We start from the raw sequence: 26,594 nt of genomic DNA on the forward strand, positions 1-26,594 counted from the left end.
AAAAGGCATAATTGTGTTATCAAAGTTTATAGTAACGTCACGAATTTGTTGAAATAATGATTTACATTTAAAACATCAGGACCTAAAACTACTCCATTGATATAGCTTAAATGGCTTATAATACTTACCAATTATTATGCATGATTAGAACTAAGAAAAAAGAAGAGCATATTCTATTTTTATAAAAATCATGTTACTATGATCAATGCATATCTTCCGAAACCCTCGATAGGGGAAAAATGGGCACTTTTAACAATTAAATTACTGCTTCCTTATATGCCTATATATGATATAATGTCAACTGGCAAACTTATATCTCTTTTCTTTCATTTGAAGAATGATTTAGTAATACCTGGCGTTGAATGACCTGCAATTTTTATTTATTTATTTATTTATTCCTTTGTCATTTGGAATGTAAGAAGAAGGCCTACTCCCCAGCCGATCCCCAGCCTAGCTATCGCGCAACAAATCTGCACGTTTGATATAATTCAGCACTATGTAGGATTTAATTATTAACCGAATGAAAAATACAATTACTTTTTATTTTTTTCAAAAAATTGTCATTTTAGCCAAACCAAAAATTGGATGTAATAGTATTTATAGCTTTTTTTCATTCGCAATTGGTCTACTAGTAGATATCGTAACCATATTAAAGTCAAAGAAGAACGAACGTGAACATCTTTGCTGCAAAAATTGAATATTAAGTTAGGGTTAAAAATAAGCGAAAATGGCTGATGATGGCAGAATACAGAAAATGGAGGTGGATTATACAGATACAGTGGATAAGAGAATACCGGAATGTGAGCAACTTGGAAAGGTGAGGTGCTAATAACTGGTAATATTTATGGGCAACAAAGTCTGACAAATGCAAGTCATCGATTGAGTGATGGACCCATTGACTGCAAATGGTGTTGGTTTTACGTTTGGTTTATGCTGTACGGCAATGCAATGGTGATTGGCAATGCAATGACAAATGTGGCGTGTGGTTCTGAGACTGAGCTGTGCGCTAGCAAGGATCCACATTTACTTTTGTTGGTGGTGGCCCATTCAGGCCACCCAAACCTTCATATAATTTTTTGGGGTGGCCCGATATTAAAGTTTGGTGACCGGTGGCCCGAAATTTGCGAAAAATATAAAGGAAAACATAATAAACAGTAGAGGCGCACGGCCAATCATTGGAGACTGTCTCCAATGTGGGAGATTATCTCCAGTATCAGAGTTTTTTGTAAAGAATTTGGGTATCCAATTTCAGAGACAGTCTCCAGTTTTGGAGACCAATGAATTTCCTTTGTTTACATTTGATTTGCTGCAAAAGGATTACCTTGGCTCACCCCACTCATGGGATCAATGCATCTCGGGTGCGAAGGATTCATATGCACATGGTGCACGCGAATTTTTCACACCCTTTTTACTAAAATAACTATGCCATTCCTTTTAAAATAATGTTTCTAATTGTGCTATGACACTTACCGAACCATATGGATCGTTTCTTGACTTCTCTTTGGAGTGTTTTTAAGAAAAAAAAAAAAATTTCTCGTGATCTTCACGTAGATACCGCAGGGTCATCGTGGTTGTAAACATTTGCTTAAAGAGGGCACGCGATATTATTCACAAGAGGTTTGTTTACGGTTCTGCAGCTTGTACTGCTAGCTGCATTTTAGACACTCAGCATTATTTTCCTCTTTCTTTTTTTTTTTTTGCTGTCAAGCGGTATTTTCTATTGTAGCGCCATCAGCGATGATGAAATGTAAAGAGTCGCCCTGAAATGAAGAAAAATTATGTCACATTAATTCGTTAGTTTGTTTCCTATTTTTTTGCACTTTTTTCTTCTTCCTCATCTATGATCAAAGGTGAATACCTTTTTTTGATATCTGTTCTAAAAGCTGGACATTTTAAATATTTTGTTCAAGTAAATAAATCAACAGGATAGTAATCAAAATGCGATAGAGCTGCCCGAGCTGAAAATTCTGATACAAGGACTTGAAAATAAAACATTCTGAGCACTTTTTATAACCATGATGAGGAGACCTATATATATATATATATATTTATATATATATATATATATATATGTATATGAAATAAGCTAACACGAAAAAAGACGTTTTGGGGACTGTTAAATAAGAATTCATGAGTGGGATAGGTAACTATCTATTCTATTCTTGTTCGTTTTCTATTATTATTTGTGTGTTGTGTTTATTTTTCTTGAAGCACCAAAAGGTGGACATGTCCGCTAAGATATATTAACGAAGTCACCATTATTATCACAAGCTAACGGATCAAAATGCGAGCGTGAAACGTGAGCTTCTTTTTTTCTTAATTCAGTCTTAACGATACTTTTTCATCATATTTTAAAGGTGAATCTCATGATTCAAAATGATAAATGCTTGTCGCACGGGCAGAAATAGCGGGACCAATAGTTATTTTCAATATTCCGAACTGCATTCTGGACGTTGTATAAGCGCCTTTGTATAAAAATTAAAAGGGTAGGCCTATTTACCTTACAAATTATGCGAGCGCTGAACTTTTGGACATTTAAACCTCAACAAATTGACATTTTTAAAATATGAACAACATCATAAATGTCACTTACAAAAATGATGCCAGCGCGAAGCTCGCGCTTAGAGTTTTTGATATTGATGACAGGACTGTATCTAAATGAAAAATAATGCGAGGGCATTTGCGCTTAAGATTTAAATTTGGGATTTGAAAAGTCCGACAGATTACCTATACTTTTAAAAGAGGAATGACCTCCAGAATTCAAGCGCGAAGCGCCAATAGATTTATGTTGAAGTTTAGACCTAGAACAGGGACGTTGAACCTTTATAATCATGAAAAAGATGGTATTTTTATAAATAAAACATGGGAGTCTAATTTTGTTTTAGTGTTAATATTCAGATCTTCAAACTTGACATTTTCCTATCCCCTTCATCATCCCCTCTCCTTCTCCCTTTCCCCATTTTCGTTCTCCCTTCTTTTCTTCTCTCCCTTTCCCTTCCCTTTTTCGCTTTTTTTTTCCCTTCTTTTCTTTCCTTTCTCCCTCCCCTACTCTTTTCTCGCTCTTTCCATTTTTCTTTCCCTCTCCCTTCCCCTCTTCCTTTCTTTTGTTTTTTTTCTATTTTATGGTCTCCTTTTCCCTCTCTCTCCTCTTCCTTTCCCCCTCCCCTGATCTGTCTTTTATTGTCTCTCCTTCCCTTTCCCGCCCCCTCCATTCCCTTTCTCGCTTTTTCCTTTCTCTTCTTTTGTTTCCTTTCTCCCTCCCCTACTCTTTTCTCGCTCTTTCCATTTTTCTTTCCCTCTCCCTTCCCCTCTTCCTTTCTTTTGTTTTCTTTCTATTTTATGGTCTCCTTTTCCCTCTCTCTCCTCTACTTTTCCCCCTCCCCTGATCTGTCTTTTATTGTCTCTCCTTTCCTTTCCCGCCCCCTCCATTCCCTTTCTCCCTTTTTCCTTTCCCTTCTTTTCTTTCCTTTCTCCCTCCCCTACTCTTTTCTCGCTCTTTCCATTTTTCTTTCTCTCTCCCTTCCCCTCTTCCTTTCCTTTGTTTTCTTTCTATTTTATGGTCTCCTTTTCCCTCTCTCTCCTCTACCTTTCCCCCTCCCCTTTTCCTTTCCCTTTCCCTCTCCTTTTTGTGCAAACATTAACACGAATATCTTGCTTCCTACACACACACACAAACGCCCGCAATCTAACACACGTAATGCGAAACAATCGGGACATTATCATTTTGTTCATATATATATATGTATATTTTCTCAATGAACATTTTCATCTATTTAAAGCTTTGAAAATTATTAAACAATGATTCCATAGGCAAAATCTCAATGATCATTAGGAAGGTACTTTACCCATTTTCATTTTATGTCATTGTGATTATTCCATACTAAGGCAACATATTTTGGATATAAAAATACGTGAAGGATATGTTCCTCTTCTGTTTTATACTTTAACAGAAAACATTTTGTTCAACCAAATTATGATTTGTATTTCCAAGTTCCATGTAATATTTTCATTGGAAAATCTCTTAAAGGTCAAGTGCACCCCAGAAAAAATTGTTTGAATAAATAGAGAACTATGTTGATTTTTGGTACAATTTCCTATTATGCGCCGACGACTTGAATCGAGAATGTTCGATTGGAAAATTTCGCATTTCGATTGTTGTTTGCGTAATTTCCACCGCAGTACGAAGGATGACTAAGGACGGACCGAGCGAAGTATCCTGGTTGAGATTTGGAGGTAAGCGATAAAAACACTTTAATAAATAATTTATAATTTCTTTTTCAAATAAACTTAAACCATACGATCAAGATTAACATAGTGGACAAATATTGAAAGGTTTGGCGTAGTTTAGTCCCTCACATTCGTGTGATGAATGAAAACGTCAAAATGCACTATGAAATCACATGTGTTGTGCGAGGTTAGTACCGTATACTAACCTCGCATGTTGTGTGAGTGGGCTCACCCAAGGGTTCATTACATGCCGCCGCGCACAGAAAATTCAAGCAATAGAAGTCGTGTGTTGTGGACCCAAGAAGTGAGATCCCAGCACGCGCGACCCACTAGTTAGAAATCCACTGCCAAACGTGGTTCGTGGTGCGAGGTTAGTATACTAATACTATTACTAACCTCGCAATACGTGTGAGTGACCTGGCTTGGCGGCAAATAAAAATGTGATAAGCAGATTCCTCATGAAAAATTACCCTTTTTCACTGTCTACTTTAAAAATTCACTGTCTACTTTTGTTTTGATAAGGACTTTTGTTGTCAATCACACACAAAACAAATGGGCTTCTGACCTCAGTGAGACAAAATTTTGGGTGGAAAAAATCATGCTTTTGTTGGTGTTGTTTCTTTTGTCCTTTTGCAAAGCAAGTCTCCAATGTGGGAGATTGTCTCCCCTATTAGAGAGTCTCCCATATTGGCCGTGTGCCTCTACTGATAAAACAGACTTCTGAACAAAAAAGTGAAATATTATTCTGCAGCCACTTTTAGTTTACTTTCTCTTTGTACATCTTGATATATTTCCTTTCTTGTTTCTTTTGTATTTCCTTCCCTCGTTTCTTTCTCTTCTGTCTTTCTTTCCATTATTTGTCCTTTTCAATCTTATTAAAAGTCCTTTACTTTTTATTTCATTCCCTCTTTCTTTCTCTATCTCCCTCTATTATTTTTTTCTTTCTTTCCTTCATTTGCTTTTTCCATTATGTTGTATTTAAACATTTATGTTATAATTATATTATGATTGAAAGGTATTTTGAAATAAAAAATAAATACTTCACTTCCTTCTCTTCTTGGTCTTTCTTTCCATTTATTTGTCCTTCTTTTCAATTTTCTTAAAGGAGAATGAAACCTTTGGAACAAGACAGCTTGTGTAAAAACAGAAAAATCCAAGAAACAGATCAACGAAAGTTTGAGAAAAATCAGACAAATAATGAGAAAGTTATGAGCATTTGAATATTGCAATCACTAATGATATGGAGATCCTCAAATTGGCAATGCGACAAAGATGTGTGATGTCACTTGTGAACAACTCTCCCATTACTGTAGTATATATTTCACTTAAACTGCCTCTTTTATCACATCTATCAGTAGATCATGTGTTCTTTCTATGGGAGGGCATGTAATACAGATTTTTAAATAATACACCATGGATAAAGTTTGTATCACCACAAGAAAAAGCAGAAAGAGACAATTTGAGGGTATTTTACAGTCCATCGAAGGGAAAGTTGTTCACATGTGACATCACACATCCTTGTCGCATTGCCAATAGGAGGATCTCCATAGCATTAGTGAGTGATTGCAATATTCAAATGCTCATAACTTTCTCATTATTTGTCTGATTTTTCTCAAACTTTCTTTGTTCTTATTCTTTTGATTTTTCTGTTTCGACACAAGCCTACTTATTCCAAAGATTTCATTCCCCTTTGAATATTATTTACTTTTTGTTCCTTCCTTCTTTCTCTCTCTCCCTCCTTTCTTATTTTTCTTCTCTCTTTCCTTCATTTTCTTTTCCTTTTTGTTATGCTGGATTAAATATGTATTTACATTACCGGTATATATAGAATAATATAATGGTTGAAAGATATTTTGAAATAAATACGATATAATTGAGAAGAATTTTTTTTTAATGCTTCACTTCTTATTTCAGATATGTATTCATCATAGGAGCCACTGGAGGGGGATTATCTTTTTTTCTTTTGTATTTATAAGTATCCTTCCTTGAGATGTTTTATGAGTGTAAACTCTTTAATTTCATGTTGAATAGTCATTTTGAGTTATTGCTGTTATTGAAATGTAAATTGTATATTTGTCAACCATCTTATTTGTATTTTGCTAAATATGCAATCTGGCCTTGGAATAATTTTTTTACTGAATGAAAATATCCTCCTTTCTGATTTTTCCTTCCTTCCTTTCTTTCTTTCTTTCTTTCTTTCTGTCTGGCTGGCTTTCTTTCTTTTTTTCAAGTATCAACACATAAGTAGTGTTACCAAAATGATGAGTATTCTAAAATGGGATACGCTTCAAGACAGGAGAACAAGTAGCCGGCTTATATTTTTGTTTGAAGAAATACACAACGTAACTCCATGTAATATAAATCAAATCACTTCCAAAGCATCCTCCAGGCCAACAACCAGAATAACCAGACAGTCTCATGATTTAAACTTCAATATAATCAGAGCAAATAAGGATTGCTACAAATATTTCCTCTACCCTCTTACAATTGTAGAGTGGAATTCACTTTCTCCCACTACTAAAAATGCAGCTGATCTAGCTGCATTTAAGAAACAGCTGAGCAAAAACATGCTGATTAAAAGAAGTATACAGCAGCAGCGATTGCATGAATGGCCTGCACGTCTATAGCCTCTTTGAGGCGTTCAAGTGCAGTACTTACAAGACAAGACAAGACAAAGTCTGAATTAGATCGAAGTTGAAGAGAGGAAAGAGAATATTCCTTTTTAGAAAAAATTGGAAGGACAACAAAAGCTTGAAAGGAAAATTTGAAGAGGAAAAGGGCAAGGTCTATACTAGAAGGGGGGGGGGAGGGATTGGTCTAGAAGTAGAACTCTATAGAATGGATCTATATGTTAGAGAGAACGAAACATCCAGGAATGTTGAGAAATGAGAATGACATGAATGAGGGAGATAGAGGTGGAAATTAAAATTTATAGTGCAAACTGAAATGGAATGGGAAAGGATGATGGAATCCGATACGGTAGGAAGAGGAAATGGGCATAAATAAAACAGAAAATTAAGGGAGAATGAAATGAGCCAAAATAAAAGGGAAAGGCTAAAATAAAATAAAAAAAAATTAAAAGGGGAATTAACCCTGACGAGTTGGTTTGAAAAATTGTTCAGGGTTTGATTGAAATCCATCAAAGAATGTGTTAAGAAATTTTGAACTTTTTAATTTGTGACGTCATCAGGGTGCTACATAACTGTTTAGAAGTACTTGCCCAGTCGGGCAAGTACATTTTTAAATAGTTGGAATATACTTGCCCAAAAATCTATTTCACTTGCCCCAAAAAATCCTTGAAAAAAAAGTTTTTTAACTTTTGAAAAGAAAGTATTGTGGTTTTATAAACCATTGAACTTCTTTTCTCTCTTTTGACATGAACTGATGTACCTTGTTATTGCATGACTTTTTCCAAAGTGATTTTATCTTGCCCACTATGACCAAAATTAGGGTTGATATCATATCAAAAATATCGACCCTAATTTTGGTAGTTCCATTGTGAGAATTTTGCTTTCTCAATTCGGGCAAGTAGTTTTGGTCTTTATTTTAAAAAACTTGCAGAGTATAACTTTTACTTGCCCTGGGCAATCGGGCAAGTGCTTATGTAGCACCCTTGACATCAGGGTTGTTGATTTTTTTTTTATTTGAATCGGATTTTTATGATTCAAATCAGATTTTTTTGATTTTTTTCCAACGAAAAATAATGGTCACACTTAACAAGTTTTAAACTATATTTAAACTGTTTTAAACCAATAATAGTGGTCAAGTAGTCTTTTGAACATTGTGTATTGTACTATTTGACACAATAATCCACTTATATACAGGTAATTTTTTTTTTTTTTTTTAATTTATTTGCATTATAGAGAGGGACATTTTATCGAAGCCCAAGTAATGTTATGTATTATGTATACATTTAAACTCTTGAAATTTTTATATCAGTCAGTCCAAAACATCCGAAGTGTTACTCCAATGCATGAAGTACTCAAAGAACTTGAGAATTTCCAACAAAATTGACATTATTAAAGGCCTGTTAGGGTTCCTATACTGCCCTTGGGAATTCTAGCTGGGAATATTTCCTAGAATTATCACATGGGGGATTTTAGCTAGGAATATTTCCTAGAACTATCACATGGGGGACTTCCCAACTAACAGCTGGTAATAGCTAATAAACAAAGGGTTTTGCAACTTAAGTAATTGAAAGAATGGGTATTAATAGTAACAAGAAGGAGGTACATACAAGTAGTTCAGCTGTTTTGTAAAAGTATCCATACTTTGAGCACCTTTGTAGATTTTATATATTATTTTATTGAAGACTTAACAGTTTGGTGTACATACAGAGAGTTATTTTTCATTACTTCGTTAGAAACTTGTTGTTTTCATCAGTTTTGCTTGTTTTACAATTTGAAAATAAAACAGTGGTGTTAAATCAGACTCCATGAGGGTGTATCATTCTTTTAAAGTATCTCTAAAGCACGTGGAACAGAAATGAAAATGATTACATTGAAAGTATAGATCTGTTAAGAAGAAGAGAAAATAGAGAAAACTAATTTTTTTCATAAAAGTTGATTTAAATCAGTGATTTTTTTGAAAAAAATCAAGTGATTTAAATCGCGATTTAAATCATGATTTAAATCGACATGATTTAAATCAAACAACCCTGCTTGACATCATATGTCTCTCTCATAATATCAAGTACCGGTAATATACATCCCATCTCCACAATTGAAAGTATGCCATATTTCAGTTGTGATTGTTGTGATACCTATCAATATATCCTAGCCAATGGTTGTGATTTTGATATTTTAACTTGTTCTGTGAAACTCGGATATGATCGTTGTCAGGGATCGGCAATTAGACAAGCATTCATCTGTTGATTTTTCTGATACATGTAGGGCATTCTCATGATGGTTTACTAATACTAACCTTTCTCTAGTGTGAGTGCCTCATGATTGAACCATGGTCATTAAAAAAGAGAATATGTTTGATATTCAGTGTCAGAAAGTCAATGTTGCTGCTACACATGTACATGTCAATTGCTCATGCAGGAGAGACTATTAACAGGGGTGTTCCACCATTTTTTCATGTCAGTGACAGGCCTCATTTTCAATTACCCTCTAATTCTGCTGCAGTTCTCAATCATTTGTTTAATAATAATTATAATAATAAGCAGTTCTTAGAGACGCATTATACCATATAAATAGTCTCTATGCGTGTAGAAGAATTGCATTCTAATTCTATAGGGTATGTGTTTCTTAAAAAGGTATGTTTTTAACACAGATTTGAATCTGTTGAAATCTGTTATTGATCTTATATCATGAGGCAGATTGTTCCACAATTTTGGTGCCTTTTCCCAAAAGCTCTATCACCAAAATTCTTGGACTTTACTCGTATTTCAGAGAGAAGATCCTCTGATTGTATAATTTGTAACGTTTTTTATTTTTATTAATCATTTAGACTGATTATCTGTCAATATTTATTGCAATATCTTTATCATTAGCATGTAAACAGGGTATATTTATATATATTTATTTTATTGATATATTTATATTAAATTACATGTATGTATTATTTTGATGTATTTATAGTTTGTGATTGATTTTTTTGTTTCAATGCTCTTTTTGTCAATAAGAGTCTGAGGACAATTTTTGTGTTTTTAATCATTGAACATGACAATAAAATAATTGAATTGAATCATTATTACTTTTTCTTGAATAAACACAATCATATTTAAAACAAAAGCATTTTTTTTTCTTTTCAGGATGGAAAGTTGAGTGAAGCTTTGGAGAGTATGCTGTCCCTGGAGAAGCAAACGAGAACGGCGGCCGACATGCATTCCACAGCACGTATCCTCGTGGCTATTGTCAAAATCTGCTTTGAGGCGCGCGATTGGGACACCCTCAATGAACACATTGTTCTCCTCTCAAAAAGAAGAAGTCAGTTGAAGCAGGTAGGTGATTCTGTTCCAGGAAATTTTCTCACAAGATATAAGTCAAGAAATTTGACTTTTTTACATTGAGCGTTTGTGACTTAGTCACAATCATAGCCTTCAAAGCGGGAAATAGTTTTTTTTAATAAATATAATTAATATACATAGTATTATTGATGTGAAAAAGAACATTAAGTGAATGTTTTTACTAATGCATGAGTACTCTATAGAGTTGTGAGTCATGTACTGCACTCATTACATGACATTTTTTTAGCTATTATGTGTTGAAGTGATTATATTTCATGGGACTTTTTGTTCTTCAAATCTTTTTGTACTTATCAATAGTTTTAAAAAAGGAGAAGAAGTAAATTATGAATCAATTTTTTTCTAGTCAAAACCTCAATATACCATCTTTTGCATTCTGACTCTTTCCCAAGGCTGTAGTTAAGATGGTTCAGGAATCGTGCACCTACGTGGAGCAGACGCCAGACATGGAGACGAAGCTGAAACTAATCGATACACTAAGAACAGTCACAGCAGGAAAGGTATGCTGAAGAAATTACTTCCAACTACATAGACTTAGGGGATGTTGCAAGAAAAAGTGCATGGGCACAGCCATTTTTTCCTGCTTGTTCATGAATCATATACTCCCCTACTATCTTCACGGGAGTAACTAAAGAGCCGTACTTCTGGGAATCATTTCACACAGCTTCACAAAACTTCAAGTAGTTATTCATTCTCTGTGTTTTAATGGATGACTTTTATTAAAATGTTGGTGCATTTTTAAGTTTATGGGCTGAAGAGGTTTAAAAAGCCGATGCAATCAAACTCCAGAGTTGATTGTATCGGAAATGATTAGTTGCTCAAGTATTATCACCATCGATGAACAGTTGGGGGTATGTGAAGAAGACTATAATATGCATTCATCTTGTTTATAGCCGGACCAGTCATAGATATAGATGGTTTACTGAATGTTTGCTTGATTTACTTGCTTGCAGATTTACGTTGAGATTGAACGGGCTCGTCTGACGATGACCCTCGCAAAGATCAAAGAAGGACAAGGGAATATCACAGAGGCTGCCGACATCCTACAAGAACTCCAGGTATACCCACCTTCATATCCACCAGCAATCACATCAATGGGTGATTTCAAGTTCAGTGTTGACCTTTTGGTGTTGGTGTTAGGTCAATTTTTACATGAGTATAACACCTAACCTAAAATGAAGGTGGTCCTGAAAAGTCACTCACTAGTTGTTGAGATGTCAATAATGTGATCTGGTACAGTTTTATAAGCTCAGAATAGGTTTTTGGAGCTAGGGGAAGCAATCCAATTTGTGCTTCCAACACCAACACGAACGCCAACACCGGACTTGAAATCACCCATTCAGTATAGATGCTTCTTAGTACACCTTGGCCCATATTCTGATAGCAGGTTTAACTTAAACTCAGGTTTAAAGTTATGGTTTAAGTATGAATAGCCAATTGTTACATAAATCACTAACGGTAGAGATATCATATTTTCAGCTCATTTGGCTCTCAAATCATTCATAATTGTCTAGGAAGTATAAATAGATGATTGTCTTCACCATCGATGAATCAGGAAAGGGCACAGTAAACATAAGAAACATACAACTTAATAAAACAAATTTGATACTGTTGCCTTCCCATACTTAAACCACAACTTTAAACCCGAGTTTAAGTTAAACCTGACTTCAGAATACGGGCCCTTGTATTTAGTTGTGGGCATGTGTGTGGTCTTGAAAAGGGCCACCCAAAGTCAACATTTTGACAAGTATGTTCTTGTCGTCTTTGAAAGAACTCCTCTCAAACGTGCATTGATCATCCTTCATTAGTTCACCGTACACGTTGAAATTTACTCAGAGAAGCCAGTCTTGAGGCTTTTGCCCTATTTCAGGCACTGATTACTTCCTATTTCAGGCTTTTCTGGCTTTATAATGTACATTTCATATGGCTTTAAAAAAAAATACATACATGTATATTCTAGCTTATATTCAGACCCAGTGATTAGTAACTGCCATTCCTGCTTCTCTATTTCTGTTTTATTTTTTCCTATGTCTCTTTGTCTGTCTGTCTCTCTCTAACTTTTCATGTGAATGCAAATATTCATGGCTGTCATGTGCAGCACCTGTGATGTGTCTTTTAGCAAGAATCTTGGTTTGAAGGCACTATGCCTCTTTTACAGCAGCCTTTCCCTTATTCCTCATTGTTGGTCTTTGAGGAATGTGAGGATTCGCAATAAAAAGGCACTTCCATGGGGGTGTTTCACAAAGATTTAAGTATGACTTAGAGTCGCACTTAAATACCGAGGTGCGTACGGTATGAAACGCTTGACGGCATTGGTCAGATCGTACCATGAGGACGCGCACTACTGCGTATCTATCAATAAGATCGCGCGTTGCATATCATGTTCACTTTGGCATTTAAGTGCAACTTAAGTCATACTTAAATATTTGCGAAACACCCCCCTTGATTTCTGTGTGAAAGACCCTGCACAGACCTTCGGTTCGGTGTCTAAAGTGGGCCTTAATCCCCCAAAAAGGGACGATATTACTTTAGTACATAAATATGAATAATTTCTTGTTAATTTAACAAACCAACCTTTTCTGGTTCGCCCCCTCTCTGAATCTGACCGACTCCAGGTGGAGACCTTTGGCTCCATGGAGAAGAAGGAGAAGGTGGAGTTTATCCTGGAGCAGATGCGGCTTTGTCTCGCCAAGAAGGACTACATCCGCACTCAGATCATCAGCAAGAAAATCAGCACCAAGTTCTTTGATTCCACCGATGAAGAGGTCCAGGTATGGCATGTGCATACTGCATTCAGAGGTTCATTCAATTGGTCTACGAGAAGTTGGTCTGCTTTTCTGATAGTCTAAAACCACCTGGGACAAAGCCATTTGGTCTACCATCAATAAACCTTTTCGTACTTACTTAATGGGCAATTTTGGCCGAATGACCGTATATTTCTTGCATAATGATAGGCAGATTTCAAAGCAAGATATTATGTAAGCTTGCCTTACATAGCAGGATGAAGAAATGAAATAGACTAGGTGACTTGAATAGCACACCAATGAACGCACTATGAAGGTATCTGTTGCATTTCTACTTTGAATGCATTAACATGTTGTTACAACAATGTACTATGCCAACTGAAATACCAGTCGCTAGTGGACGTATTTTTGTTTTTTGTGGATGTAATGAAATACACAATGCAAAAAATATTTGAATAATCAAGACATCAAAGTTGCTGCTTATCTCATTAAATATCAAACCACCATATCACTTTAGGACCAGCGTTGGGCTAAATTACAAGGTAATCGATCAATTACATAATTAATTACATTTCTTTGAGTAATTGTAATTGCAATTGAAATTTTGAATGAGAAAGTAATTGTAATTGAAAAAAATGTGATTGACTTCAATTACTGTCTATTACTTTTAATTACATTCAATTGCTTTACAATAGACTTACTTAATTGATAATTTCATGACCTTTTTCATGTCAACTGAGCTTCAGCTATCAAAGAGTGTAATAGGCAGAATCCGTGCTCTTTAACATGATTAAAGGGGAATGAAACCTTTGGAACAAGTAGGCTTGTGTCGAAACAGAAAAATCAAAGAGTAAGAACAAAGAAAGTTTGAGAAAAATCCGACAAATAATGAGAAAGTTATGAGCATTTGAATATTGCAATCTCTAATGCTATGGAGATCCTCCCATTGGCAACGCGACAAGGATGTGTGATGTCACACATGAACAACTTTCCCATTGATGGACTATGAAATACCCTGAAAATGTGTCTTTTTGCTTTTTCGTATGGTGATACAAACTCTCTATCCATGATGTATTCTTTAAAAATCTGTATTACATGCCCTCCTATAGAAAGAATACATATTCTACTGATAGATGTAATAAAAGAGGCAATTTATATGAAATATATACTAAAGTAATGGGGAGAGTTGTTCACAAGTGACATCACACATCTTTGTCGCATTGCCAACGTGAGGATCTCCATAGCATTAGTGATCGCAATATTCAAAAGCTCATAACTTTCTCATTATTTGTCCGATTTTACTCAAACTTTTGTTGATCTGTTTCTTTGATTTTTCTGTTTTCATGCAAGCTATCTTGGTCCAAAGGTTTCATTCTCCTTTAAAGGTAAATGAAAGTAGTTGCAGTAAAACACTACTTTTGTGGGAAAGTCTGTAAAACCAAGGTTAAGTATGACTATATCATCGTGGATCTAGATCTGGTACAGTTGCATAAACTGAACTTTGGGAAATCATAAAATCTAAGCTGAAATACGATCACACTGAAGATCGCCAACACAGATAGGCACACTTGGGACATTGTATTATTATTGCTGGAATAAAGACCCGACGGAAGTGACCGAATCTGCGCTTATTTTGCTCACTTCTCAGCAATTACACAATTTCTTCCAGAATCCTTTGGCACATATTTTTTATTCATACAAACAGACACTTGGGTGGTCATTATATTAGACTCTGTAAAGGTCATTTTGAGATCGTTACCATAACTGGAATTTATCTTTAAACCTTCACCTTTTTAGTTTCTCTTATGTTATGTTGAAATAGGTGGTGCTAGTACATACAGAGTACAAATTGATTTCATTCATGACTTTTATAGCAAGTAATTGAAATTGTAATTGACAAAAGTACAGTAATTGGTTATTGTAACTGAAAAAAATGTAATTTAATTGGAAATTAATTGTAATAGAACATTTCTTCAATTACATAATTGTAATTGAAGAAAGTAATTGAGCCCAACCCTGTTTAGGACCAATGACCTTCTGATCATGCACAGAATTAACTACAAAATGGCTTATCACTAGAATGTGGACACCATTGTACATACATGGACTTTCAAAATGGATCCTAAACAAGTAAACATCCTTCGATAACAAGAGTACCCTAAACAAGCATTTTTGCTTGTTTTCCTTGAATACCTCAAATATTTCATTTTCATGTTGGGTTTGCATTTTGTGTCTTCCGAAATTGACAATTTTGATGGTCTTTTCGTGATACACACATACAGTGCCCGACCGTGAAAAAAACTACTTTTGTTTGCTTTTGCGTAAGAGTTTGGTGTCCATTTGATATAGTACTTTTGTTGTATCTAAACCACTACAGGAGCAAAAGTTGAAGTTCTACAAGTTGATGATTGAGTTAGACCAGCACGAGGGGGCGTATCTTGATACCTGCAAGCATTACCGTGCCGTCTATGACACGCCCATCATCCAGAAGGAGGATTCTAGGTGGAAGGAGGTGAGTACCAATCAGGGGCCGCAGAAGCGGGGGGGGGGGGGGCTTCGGCCCCCACTTTTTTCAAAAAAACCGTGTACAAAAACGTAAAAATGACCAAATGATTGTGATTTTTTGCATGGCTAGCCCCCCACTTTTAAAACTATTCCGCTGCCCCTTCCCATCATGTTACATCTTCTTCTTCGTCTCCCTCTGATCAGTGACGGAGAACAACAGCAGAGGGAATTACCGTCAACTTGAAGTACAGGTGCTTAGTAGTCAATTCATCAAGAAGAAAAGAGGGTCAGTTTTAGATCTGATCCAAGTGTACCTCGCGCATGTTGTTCTTACTAATGCCTTTGATGCTGAGTTTTATTTGTTAACTGGAATATCTACATTGGGCTGTGTATTTGTGAATTTCGCCTCGCAGTAGCAGAGCTCGCATTCCACAACCAGCTGATACATTCCTATTGTCAGATATGTGGCTGATCAGTGGCTAACTTCAGAGCTACCAACTGTTAGGAAAAAGGTCAGCATGTTTCACAAATATGACAGGATTATGATTAAAGGCCATCCAAGTAGTATGAATGAAGGGCTGAATTTTGTGAAAAGAGGAAAGAGAAAGAAGGGTGAGAGAGACATTTCTGTATGAATAACTATTATTGTATGTAAACATACAAGCGCTGATACACGCACTTTTGAGTTAGTTCTTGAGTGCTATTTGTCTATATGATGTGTAACAAAGGTTTGTGGTGAATCTTCCTTGGAGTTCTGGCCGCAGATGACAGTGGAATGGCAATTAGGATGCTATTAATCAAAATATTGAGTCTGGAGTTGATGTAAGACAGATCTTTGTGATGAATTATCAGGTATTCTGCTGTGCATTCAGATGACGGTGGAAATCGTCATTCCCTCTGTGCTTTTCATACCAGCCTTTTTTTATCAACCCTCGGCCAAGGTCTTGGGGTGATAGAAGGGCCAGAATGAAAGGCACCTTGGGAATGATAAATGCCCTAGTCATTCTCATGAGCATTATTATAACCAAGGACAAAATTCATTTCCTGGAATACTACAAACCCATGAGGGCTCATATTGCCCTGGGCAACATTAGTGAGTTTAGTCTTGTGAACCCTTGCCTGTAGGGTAACTTTTTACTCCTGTCGTCTTTTCTCCAATTTTGAAAACTCATTTTTATTCAATTATTGAAGTTTTATATTTTGTCATTGATTCTAAGATTTGCCTGTCTTTTGGCTGAATAAATAGTAATGATAATAAACTAGATTTTGGTGATTGATTACTGATGAATACTGATGATTTTCTTTCTCAACTTTCCTTTTCAAACTGCATTAGTTGATAATTCCCTCTCAGAATTGTCTCCCTAAACATTTTTGGTATCCTTATTGTAGTTTATTGATCAGGCAGTGGTCTTGCAACTTGGGTTCAAAGTTCAAAGAGATATTAATGCTGTAATCTCTATTGATTAGGCACATACCCCTATACCAATTCTGTTGTGGAGGAATAAACGGTTCCATGACATTTGCTCTGGTGACAATTGCTCTGCTGCAAATTCACCGGTTCATACATGACCATCTTCAACCCTGGATTTAAAACTATACCCTATCCTAAACTTAACCCTAAACCCAAGATAAAACCCTCTTGCAACCCAAACCCTTTGGCCCGAATTCACAAAGGTGGTTTTGAAAACCCACGGTTGAGTCCACGGTTTATGCAGATTTCCTATATAAATTATGCTTAATTTAGAGCGTATTGGGCGCGTGTATGAAAAATGCCCAATCCTGATGCGCGCTTTTGTCACAGTGCGCCAAATTGACGCCTGTTGCCGTGGTTATCAACGCTATTTTATTCATGAGTCCACTGTTTTTATTCATGAGTCCACTCTTCAAACAGTGGACTCATGAATGAAATAGCGTATCTAACCATGGTAACAGGCGTCAGTTTGGCGCACTGTAACAAAAGCGCGCATCAGCATTGAACATGTTTTATACACGCGCCCAATACGCGGTAAATTAAGCGTAATTTATACAGGAAATCTGCATAAACCATGGACTCAACCGTGGGTTTTCAAAACCACCTTTGTGAATTCGGGCCTTTGTCTTTGACAAAATAAAGCCCGGAGCAAATGTGTCACCGATAAATATTTAATTGCTCCAGTCGCTTACTTTCATCTGGCTAGAATAAACAACTATTAAAGTCTTGGTAGTCACTGTAGTTCACATGTACTTTTATTGGAGCATTGTGGCCCAGTGGATTAGTCTTCCGACTTTGAAACGAGAGGGTCGTGGGTTCGAATCCCAGCCATGGCGTAATTTCCTTCAGCAAGGAATTCATCCACGTTGTGCTGCACTCAACCCAGGTGAGATGAATGGGTACCTGGCAGGAATTTATTCCTTGAAATGCCACCGTGCTACATAAGGCTGCGGGGCTAAAGCCAGGGTAATAATATCCAAATCCTTTGGAAGCGCGTAGGGATGTTATGACATAATGTGATATGCGCTATACAAGAACTGTGTTATTATTTGTTATTATATTTATTGTTATCTGAATTAAACAATGGAAGTGTTAAGTTGAAATATTGAAATTGTATTATATCCGTATCTTGAAATGTACTATTCCATATGTTGGAGGCATGAAGTTGGACTTCCACTTCCAGCTCATTTTGTGTGTTCAGTACAAATCTGTCTTTGACGAGACAAGCTTATTTCTTCCTCTTCTTCTTCATTTGAAGGGTTTGAAGAATGCGGTCCTGTACCTCATTCTGGCCCCGTTTGACAACGAACAGTCGGATCTGATTCACAGGGTCAACCTTGAGAAGAAGCTTGAAGACATTCCAAAATACAGGTGAGTGCATATTAAAGGAGAATGAAACTCTTGGAGCAAGTTAGCTTTTGTGTAAGCAGAAAAATCAAAGAATAAGATCAACAAAAGTTTGAGTAAAATAGGACTAGCAATAAAAGAGTTATGAGCATTTGAATGTCGAGATCACTAATGCTATGGAGATCCTCCCATTGGCAATGCGACCAAGATCTGTGATGTCACACACGTACAACTCTCCCATTTGGACACTGAAAATATACCCCAAAACATATCTTTTTGCTCATTTTAATCATATGACAAATGATTCATCAATGATATAATGTTGTGAAACCTCTGTACTTGTCATCTCGTAAAGAGAATACCTCACCTTGTGATAGACTCTATAAAAGTGAGAATATAAGTGAAATAAGTACTAAAGTAATGAGGGAGTTGTACGTGTGTGACATCACAGATCTTGGTCGCATTGCCAATGGGAGGATCTACATGGCACTCGTGATCTCAATATTCAAATGCTCATAACTTTCTTATTATTCATTCAATCTTCCTCAAACTTTCAACAATATGTTTCTTTGATTTTTCTCTTTGATATTGATTCAGCTGGTTTCAAGGGTTTCATTCTCCTTTAAGATAGTATTCAAATTCTTGGTAAATTTATTTATTTCGTTTTATGTATACAGGGTGGCCCCATCAGTAGTCTTGTACTGTTTTCCAGGGGGCCCCTCTAAACAAATATTTACAATATAACAGACAAGCAAATTACATAAGGAAAAAACAAACAGAACATGCAAAATAATCAGAAATGAATACGTGGAAAAAAGATGATGGTACATGAGTACAATGTAGGGAAGTAACAGTAATTCATCTAGATTTCAATCAGCATTACAATACGAGAGAGACAACCCCCCTCCCCCTACATTTCAATTATGTAAATTCAGGTAAATCAATATGATTGCTACTCAATGTGAATAGCATATACGAAAATTTACTTGTGGAAATGAATTTATGCAAATCATCAAATATTTTCTATGAAATTAACAGAGAAACTCATAATTATTTCATATGTGACAATCTTTAACACGTAATACATACAATATTAAAAAAGCCTATATCTGTGCTTCACATACTGATGTCTGCATGTTGCAGAGAGTGAAGGGGCTATTTCCTGGAAGAGCACCACTTCAAGTGCTGGGAACAAAAAGCATTCTTACTACTAGCACTTCTCACTGATGGGGGTCGGCTATTCCAAAGTAAAGCACCATCGATTGATAGTGCACGTTTACCACATTCTGTCTTCACTCTTGGAATGATCACACCATAAATCTTTGATGACAATGATTTATGTGAAATATGTCACCTTTATTCAGGTGTTGGAGACACAATCATACAAACACAACACTGATGGGGCGTTGCAAGGAACTTGCGATCAATTGCAAGTCTATTTTCCTTCCCAAAATCAAGCATATGCCGTGCCATTGATTGCAAATTTGCGATAGATTGCTAGCTATTCTGCTCCATGAAACAAGGAGTGTAATACGATTTGCTATAGTTAAAAGTGATCAATCAATTGTAAAATTGCAACAGAATATTTGCGCTTGATTGCAAATATTTTCTTGCAACACCCCCTAAATGGAAGCGCCGTGGTGTAGCGGTTCCAACTCTCGCCTCGTAATCAGAGGGTCATGTGTTCGAATCCCACCATGGCCTAGCGTCCTTTGGCAAGGCGTCAATCCACAATTTGCCACTCTCCACCCAGGTGTTAAATGGGTACCCGGTAGGATGCGAAAGCCTATGTAGTATGCCTAGCAATCGAGTCTTGGAACTCTTGTTGGAATGCTCCCCTGGGAGTGGAGAAAGTGCATACATTGTATGCGGGCATGCAAGGATCCAATGACCGGGGTAATAATATATCTGTAAAGCGCTTATAGACGTTGTTCCTATGTGTTAAGCGCTATATAAATGCGGAAAATTATTAGTATTATTATTTAATCATTCTTGGTAATGGGCCGATGATGTGAATTATTCTGTCTCAAAAATCATTCAACATATGCCAATCTTACTCGTTTTTCAGTCGTCGATCCTCTGTGCACTTTCAAATATATAAATCTTAGAGATATCTAGTGCCCTCCATTGGGGATGTACGTGTATTAATTTCTTTCCAAAAAGTCTCTTTAGCACATATGTTTGAAATTTCGTGATTGGATGTCAGAAAGCCATTGACAAAGATTAGAACCTGAAATTGTCAGCCTATCCCATGCATTTGGATAGGCTGTGTATAAAAAAAGGTAAAAAATAACAGGCTGAATTTTTATTTCGATTGGTTGCCCAATCAAAATAAATTTCTATGTAAAATAACCATAATTCATATCCTGCAAAACACTTAATCATTTTATGTTCTCTGTTTTAAAGCATACACATTCATATGATCTAGTATTGAATTGAAGCAGTTATAGACACATTGGGGGTTTACCAAAACAGAAGACAGTCTTAAAGTCGGGTTAAACACAGTTTCCAGTTATGGTATCAATCTCAAATAAGTTCAATCAAGAACTTGCAATTACAATGCCCTTTGCTTTTTTGTCACTCGACTTCAACCTTTAGGGATTTGTTGAAGTGTTTCACGACCCCAGAGCTGATGCGATGGCAGCAAGTTTGTGCAATCTATGAGAGTGAGTTAAAGAAGGGTTCCACCGGAAGCCCCCCAACGGATGTCTTTGCCGAGACCGAGCAAGGTGCACTTCGATGGAAAGATCTGAGGAACAGGGTCGTTGAACATGTAAGGTTTTTTTTATTCTGCTTGTGTGAAGCAAGGTGGGAGGGGGGTGGATTTTTTTTTCTCTTCTCATGCAGTTTAGAGTGTAATAGCACTTTGAAAAAGATTTTGCAGTACACTCCCATTATTTCTGAAACTTTCTTCTCCCCATTTTTCACTTTTGTGCCATGAAACATCCCTACTTTCATCTCCTTTTTCATTTCATCAGAATTAATTTTCTTTCTCTTTATCCTCTTTTGTTCATTTTCTCTTTATTCCAGTTTTGTCCCTCTTACTTTTTCTTGTGCTTATTCTATAGTTGTACTTTTACAGCATGCTACACACTGTACTAAATTGCCATTTAAAATAAGTATACAGATAATTGCCAATTGTAACGATTTCAAATGAGGTCGCACAAACTCTAATCAAATAACCAACCCGTTTTCTGTGTGTATAAATAATAAATATGTGCCAAAAGATTCGGGAAGAAACTGTGTAATTGCTTAGAAATAGGCAAAATAAGAATGGGATTCGACCCAAAAGTAAGGTCTTTTTCCAAGCAATAAGAATACACTGTCCCACATGTGCTAATCTGTGCTGGCAATCTACAATGTGATAATTTTTCAGTTTAGATTTCATGATTCAACAAAGTTCAGATCAAGATCCACAATGGGCGATTTGGGCATTGGTGTTGGAATTTGGATTGCTTCCTCTAGCTCCAAAATCTATTATGAGTTTGTAAAACTGACCCAGATCAAATTATTGACATCTCAAAAACTAGTGAGCGACTTCAGGACCATCTTTTTTTATGTTTGGTGTTATGCTCATGTAAAAATTGACCTAACACCGACACCAAAAGGTCAACACTGAACTTGAAATCACCCATATGATATGTCACAATTAATCTGTTTCACAGATCTTCTCATGAAATCAGCGTTTACTGCAACCACTTTCTTTTATATGTATATTTTAACGTCAATCCCCACAGAATATCAGAGTGATGGCCAAATATTACACCCGTATCACAACTGCAAGGATGGGAGAACTCTTAGAACTATCAGGAGATGTAAGTTTGAAAAAGAAGGAAAAAAAATAGAGAAATCACGTGTCGATTTCATGGAGAGAAATGCAGGGAATAATTTTCCTTACCAAATTTGATGAGTTTTTTTTAAGGGAAACGTCCTCAATTGCATTCTGTAAAGTCCTATGTAAAAAGAATTGCTACAGAGATGACTTTTTGTGCAGCTGTCCAATTGAGGGGAGTATTTCATCAACAAAACAGTCGGTTATTATCACTGAACAATTCCTTCTCAGCCAATCAGATTCAACAATTTTAGTTGCTTATATGTTTCATGAAACTCTCCCTAGATCTTTTCAAGTATTGTTAGCAAAATAGAATTGCTTTGATATTCAAGAGGGGGGGGGGGGGGGGGGACAAGTTAACATTAGAAAGGCACAGAATTTTATAAATGTCCATTATAAACATATATTGTCATTTTTTATCCTTTTTTTTTTCAAGTTTGTATTTAAATCATTCTTTGTCATCCATTCTGTTATTCAGTGTGATTATATATTTGATACATGTATATGTTTTTGTTTTGTCATATTCTCAAGCATATTTGCTTACAATGACTGTTCATCTTCCGCAAGTGATTCCATGTTCAATGATGTATATATCTGGTTTATTGTCAAAATGTCTTTGTTATATGTGTGTCACCATATTCTATTGTTATGCAGAAGAATAATAAATCAATCAATCAAATCAAATAATGTCTTTTTCACATATTTCTAAAAAAAAATTTGCTTTCCCTTTTACCCACCGAATAATGATAAACTCTATTAAATATATTCCTTAATTGAGGAATTTTAAAAATCGCAGTCACAGAAAATATTCAAGTCAACATGGGGAGAAGATACATGTACATATACCCCAATCAGAAATTCATATACATTACAAACACAGCCTTCTTTTATTTCATTTTTATTTTTGCCTGTTTTTTTTTATTAAAGAACAAACCACTTTCTTTCATTTTAACACCCATAGACGTTTATTTATCAAGTAATTTCCACTTTCTGTGTACATGATACCCTCTAAACAAGTACAAACCCTATATAAACATACTGAATGAACTTAAAATTAACCAGCTAAACTTCTCCAGGAAAAAATTATTCCACAAAAACTGTAGAAAACATGCATAACTTTCATGTTCTTATCTACATCATTATTAGTGTAGAAGCATGCATAGGATATCGCCAGCTACGACAAAAACATTATAAATCAACCAAAGATAATTTTCTACACACGAAATAAAACCCATTTCGTGACAATATTTTACGTTGTTGTACATTATGTGTTAATGTTCTCTTGTATCATGTGATCTTTTCTAGGAGGCGGAAGCGTTCCTGTCCAAGCTGGTTGAGAAGAAGACCATCTACGCCAAGGTAGATCGGCTGGCTGGTATCGTGGACTTCATGCCCCACAAGGACCCCAACGACATCCTCAACTCTTGGTCCAACAACCTCAACGACCTCATGCACCTTGTCAATAAGACTACCCATCTTATCAACAAAGAGGAGATGCAGCACCAGTTTGCTCACTGATTTCCGATCATTATTTATGAAGAAAAAAATTAGTTCTACTTTACAAACATTTGCAACATGCACACTGTAAAAACTGTGGTGTTAAAACTGACACCAATTGGTGTTAATAGAGGACCACACCCTGAGGTGTTAAAATAACACCCTAGAGATTGAACATAACACCAAAGAGTGTAAATGTAACAACCATAGGTGTTGTAATAACACCTATAGGTGTAAAACTAACACCACCAATTTAACACCGGTGTAAAATAACCTGTGTGGTCCTCTATGTACATCGGTTAACACCACAGTTTTTGCTCTACCTGCAGGTAGAGAAATAAATAGGGGATGCACTTAAAGTTAGCTCTCTGATCCCTGAAAATAAGTTCTACTCAATAAACATTTTGCAGCATGCAGGTAGATAAATCAATAGGGGATGCACTCAAAGTTAGCTCACGGATCCCTGAAAATTAGTTCTACATGTACTTGAACATTTTGCAATATGCATGTAGAGAAAACAATAGGGAATACAATATCAGTTAGCTCACCGAACCCTGAAATTTTTTCTACTCGATAAACATTTTGCAACATGCACAGTGCCGCACAAAAGTTAGTGAACCTCGCCAGAAAATGAATATATTTAACGTATTCAAGTTCTGCCATGTATTAGATATTTAATTGTTAAGTCAGTTGATAAAATATTACATTAATTAGAATTTGTTTCGCTTGGCTCGGAGAACATTTTAATGTCTTTGTCTACATTCATTACTCCAAATAAAGGAGTGCATTTTGTGAAGGGGTTCACTAACTTTTGAGCACAACTTTACAAAGAGAAAACGTTAGGGGATCCAGTACCAGTTCACTCACTGATTCCTGATGATCATTTCAAAAGAAAACATAGTTCGCCTTCATAGACGGTGTGCAGCGTGCATTTGGAGAAAACAGTAGGGGAGGCACTACCAGTTCCCTCTCTAGTTCCAGATGATTATTAAAGAAAGATAATTAGTTCTTGATAAACATTTTGCAACATCCATGTATAGAAAACAAGGCACACTGCCTTAATCATCACTTCCCCCTGACCACCTTACAAGTCAAAGAAATAAAATAAAATCCCTGACATAATGGCTTTGAAGAAGAGCAGTATTTTGTCAACACAGCATCGTTTCTCGACAATACGGAAAAAAAATGTATGTCTGTGAAGAATGTAGTCGGTTAAAATCTTTCCGAGGAAAACATACACGTACATGCGAGACTGAGGGGTTTCTGATTGATGGCTTACATACTTAATCAGAAATTTTGAGCAATTGTTTTCAGGATTTCTTCAACAAGTAATTTGTAGCCGTTTGTCCTGTCCTTTTATAAAAGAGAAGATTGTTGGCCACCTTTATATACATGTATGTTAAGGTGCTAAGAACAGTCGCATACCAACATCAAAAGTCACTGTAGCTTATTAATTGGAGTCCGCCTACAACATACCACCTCGTATGTTAATTTCAACTGGAAGATTGAATAAAGTTTGGGGACTCATGCAGCTCAATAGTTTGCAAACTGATCTCTCAATGCTTTTTTTATGGTCAGTATATACTTTCAAAATGAATATTCATGATAAAATTCTTGTTTATGGCATTGAATGTATTGTCTATAGATGCTTTCATGAATACATTTTCACCACAATTTCTTGATTAGAGCAATGAATATGGTCCTCGTATAGCTTAATAAATGTGTTTTCCCCTCATTTTTTTTTTAATTCGGGCGATAATGTTCATGATTTCATGTTACGCATGTAAGATGGTGTGTATCCCATGTGTTATTTATGGAATATCTTCTTGGACCCTACTTGTATATTATGCCTGTGAATGTTTAGGTATGTACCCACTCAAAGCCTGTAAGCATCCTCGCTATTATTGTTTGTATTGAGTCTGTAAAAGACAATAAATGATTTTGTATATATGAATGACACGTTGACCTTTCTCGTTGAGGTTTATTTTCAATGGCCCGTATTCTGAACTCTGGTTTAAATTAAACCCTGGTTTAAAGTTGTGGTTTAGCAATGAAGAGCCCATTGGAGCACAAATCCCCAACAGTACACATCCAATTTATTAACTCATATGACACACAAATTGTTCATAACTGTCTGGGAATGATTATTGAAGTATTATTCTTCACTCTGAAAGCAAAAGGAAACAAAATAGTAAACATAAGAAATATACAATATAAACATATTTTTTTTAACTTTTGGCTCCCCATAATTTTAGCACAGAGTTGGACCATGGTCTAAATTAAACCTGACTTCAGAATTCGGGCCAATTTGTCTATGAGCAGTTGGTCTAATACTCGCTTATCTAATCCTTCTTGTGTCTCTTGTGAAAATGGTCTGAATTCCTCATGTACTGTACCAGTCCTTTTGCACTTTGTCAAAATGAAAATTGGATTCACAAATCTCTCTTTCGATCCCTCTTTCCCCTTTTCGTTCTCTTTCTCATCCATATATCTTTGTGTCTCTCTTGTTTTCCCTCTGTGCTTTCCTTCCTCACATTCACACACTCAATTTCTGGTTGTGATGAAAGTCTACGTTCGCAGAGCGGAAGTGGAGTGGGGGTGACTGCACCCTTTCAAGAGAACTGGGGGGGGGGGGGGCTTTCTAGAAAGGGTGGGTCGAGTGAGGGGACTTGGGAGGCAAATTAAAGCATCCTTTCGAGACATGGGGGGGGGGGGGGGGCATTGAATATGTTTCTGAACCAGTCGTTCCTATAAAAATCAAATTATACAACATAAACGGAAATATAATCTAATACAGTGTAATCAATTCTTTGTTTTCGCCTTTATCCTCCAAGCAAATAGGAGAAAACAAGTTTGTTCAGTGTCATTTTTTATATGGTGCCTGGGTGTTTTGATAGGAATGGGGCAAGGTGATCGAAAGAGGATGTCATTTTTTATATCGTGAATAACATATATATAGTTAAATGACCGACATTTCTCTTTGATATTTACCTCTCCCTT

The 26,594-nt window shown here is 36.0% G+C and overlaps 1 protein-coding gene across 2 annotated transcripts; it reads left to right on the forward strand.

Annotated features, from left to right (window-relative positions):
- The first annotated feature begins 474 nt into the window (after window positions 1-474).
- Window positions 475-25,553, forward strand: LOC129268982 (26S proteasome non-ATPase regulatory subunit 12-like). Of its 2 annotated transcripts, XR_010294744.1 has the most exons (11): window positions 631-817; window positions 9,986-10,174; window positions 10,591-10,698; window positions 11,152-11,256; window positions 12,814-12,969; window positions 15,320-15,454; window positions 18,177-18,289; window positions 20,864-21,038; window positions 22,003-22,080; window positions 23,403-23,923; window positions 24,012-25,553. XR_010294744.1 is itself a non-coding variant. In XM_054906432.2 (10 exons), the coding sequence occupies exons 1-10, from the start codon at window positions 728-730 to the stop codon at window positions 23,613-23,615; spliced, it is 1,362 nt and encodes a 453-aa protein (XP_054762407.1). In that variant the 5' UTR covers window positions 475-727; the 3' UTR covers window positions 23,616-25,553. The 2 variants fall into 2 exon arrangements, 1 of the variants encoding a protein (XP_054762407.1); XM_054906432.2 differs by having other exon boundaries at window positions 475-817; window positions 23,403-25,553.
- The last annotated feature ends 1,041 nt before the right edge of the window (window positions 25,554-26,594 follow it).

The sequence above is a fragment of the Lytechinus pictus genome, chromosome 10 (assembly GCF_037042905.1).
Source record: "Lytechinus pictus isolate F3 Inbred chromosome 10, Lp3.0, whole genome shotgun sequence".
Classification (NCBI taxonomy): Eukaryota; Metazoa; Echinodermata; class Echinoidea; order Temnopleuroida; family Toxopneustidae; genus Lytechinus; species Lytechinus pictus.

Excerpts from the sequence above, each read along its gene's own strand:
- LOC129268982 (XM_054906432.2), top strand. The coding sequence starts at position 728 with ATGGCTGATGATGGCAGAATACAGAAAATGGAGGTGGATTATACAGAT. Across the intron at positions 818-9,985 it reads AATGTGAGCAACTTGGAAAG|GATGGAAAGTTGAGTGAAGC; the intron begins GTGAGGTGCTAA and ends TTTTCTTTTCAG. Across the intron at positions 12,970-15,319 it reads CCACCGATGAAGAGGTCCAG|GAGCAAAAGTTGAAGTTCTA; the intron begins GTATGGCATGTG and ends AAACCACTACAG.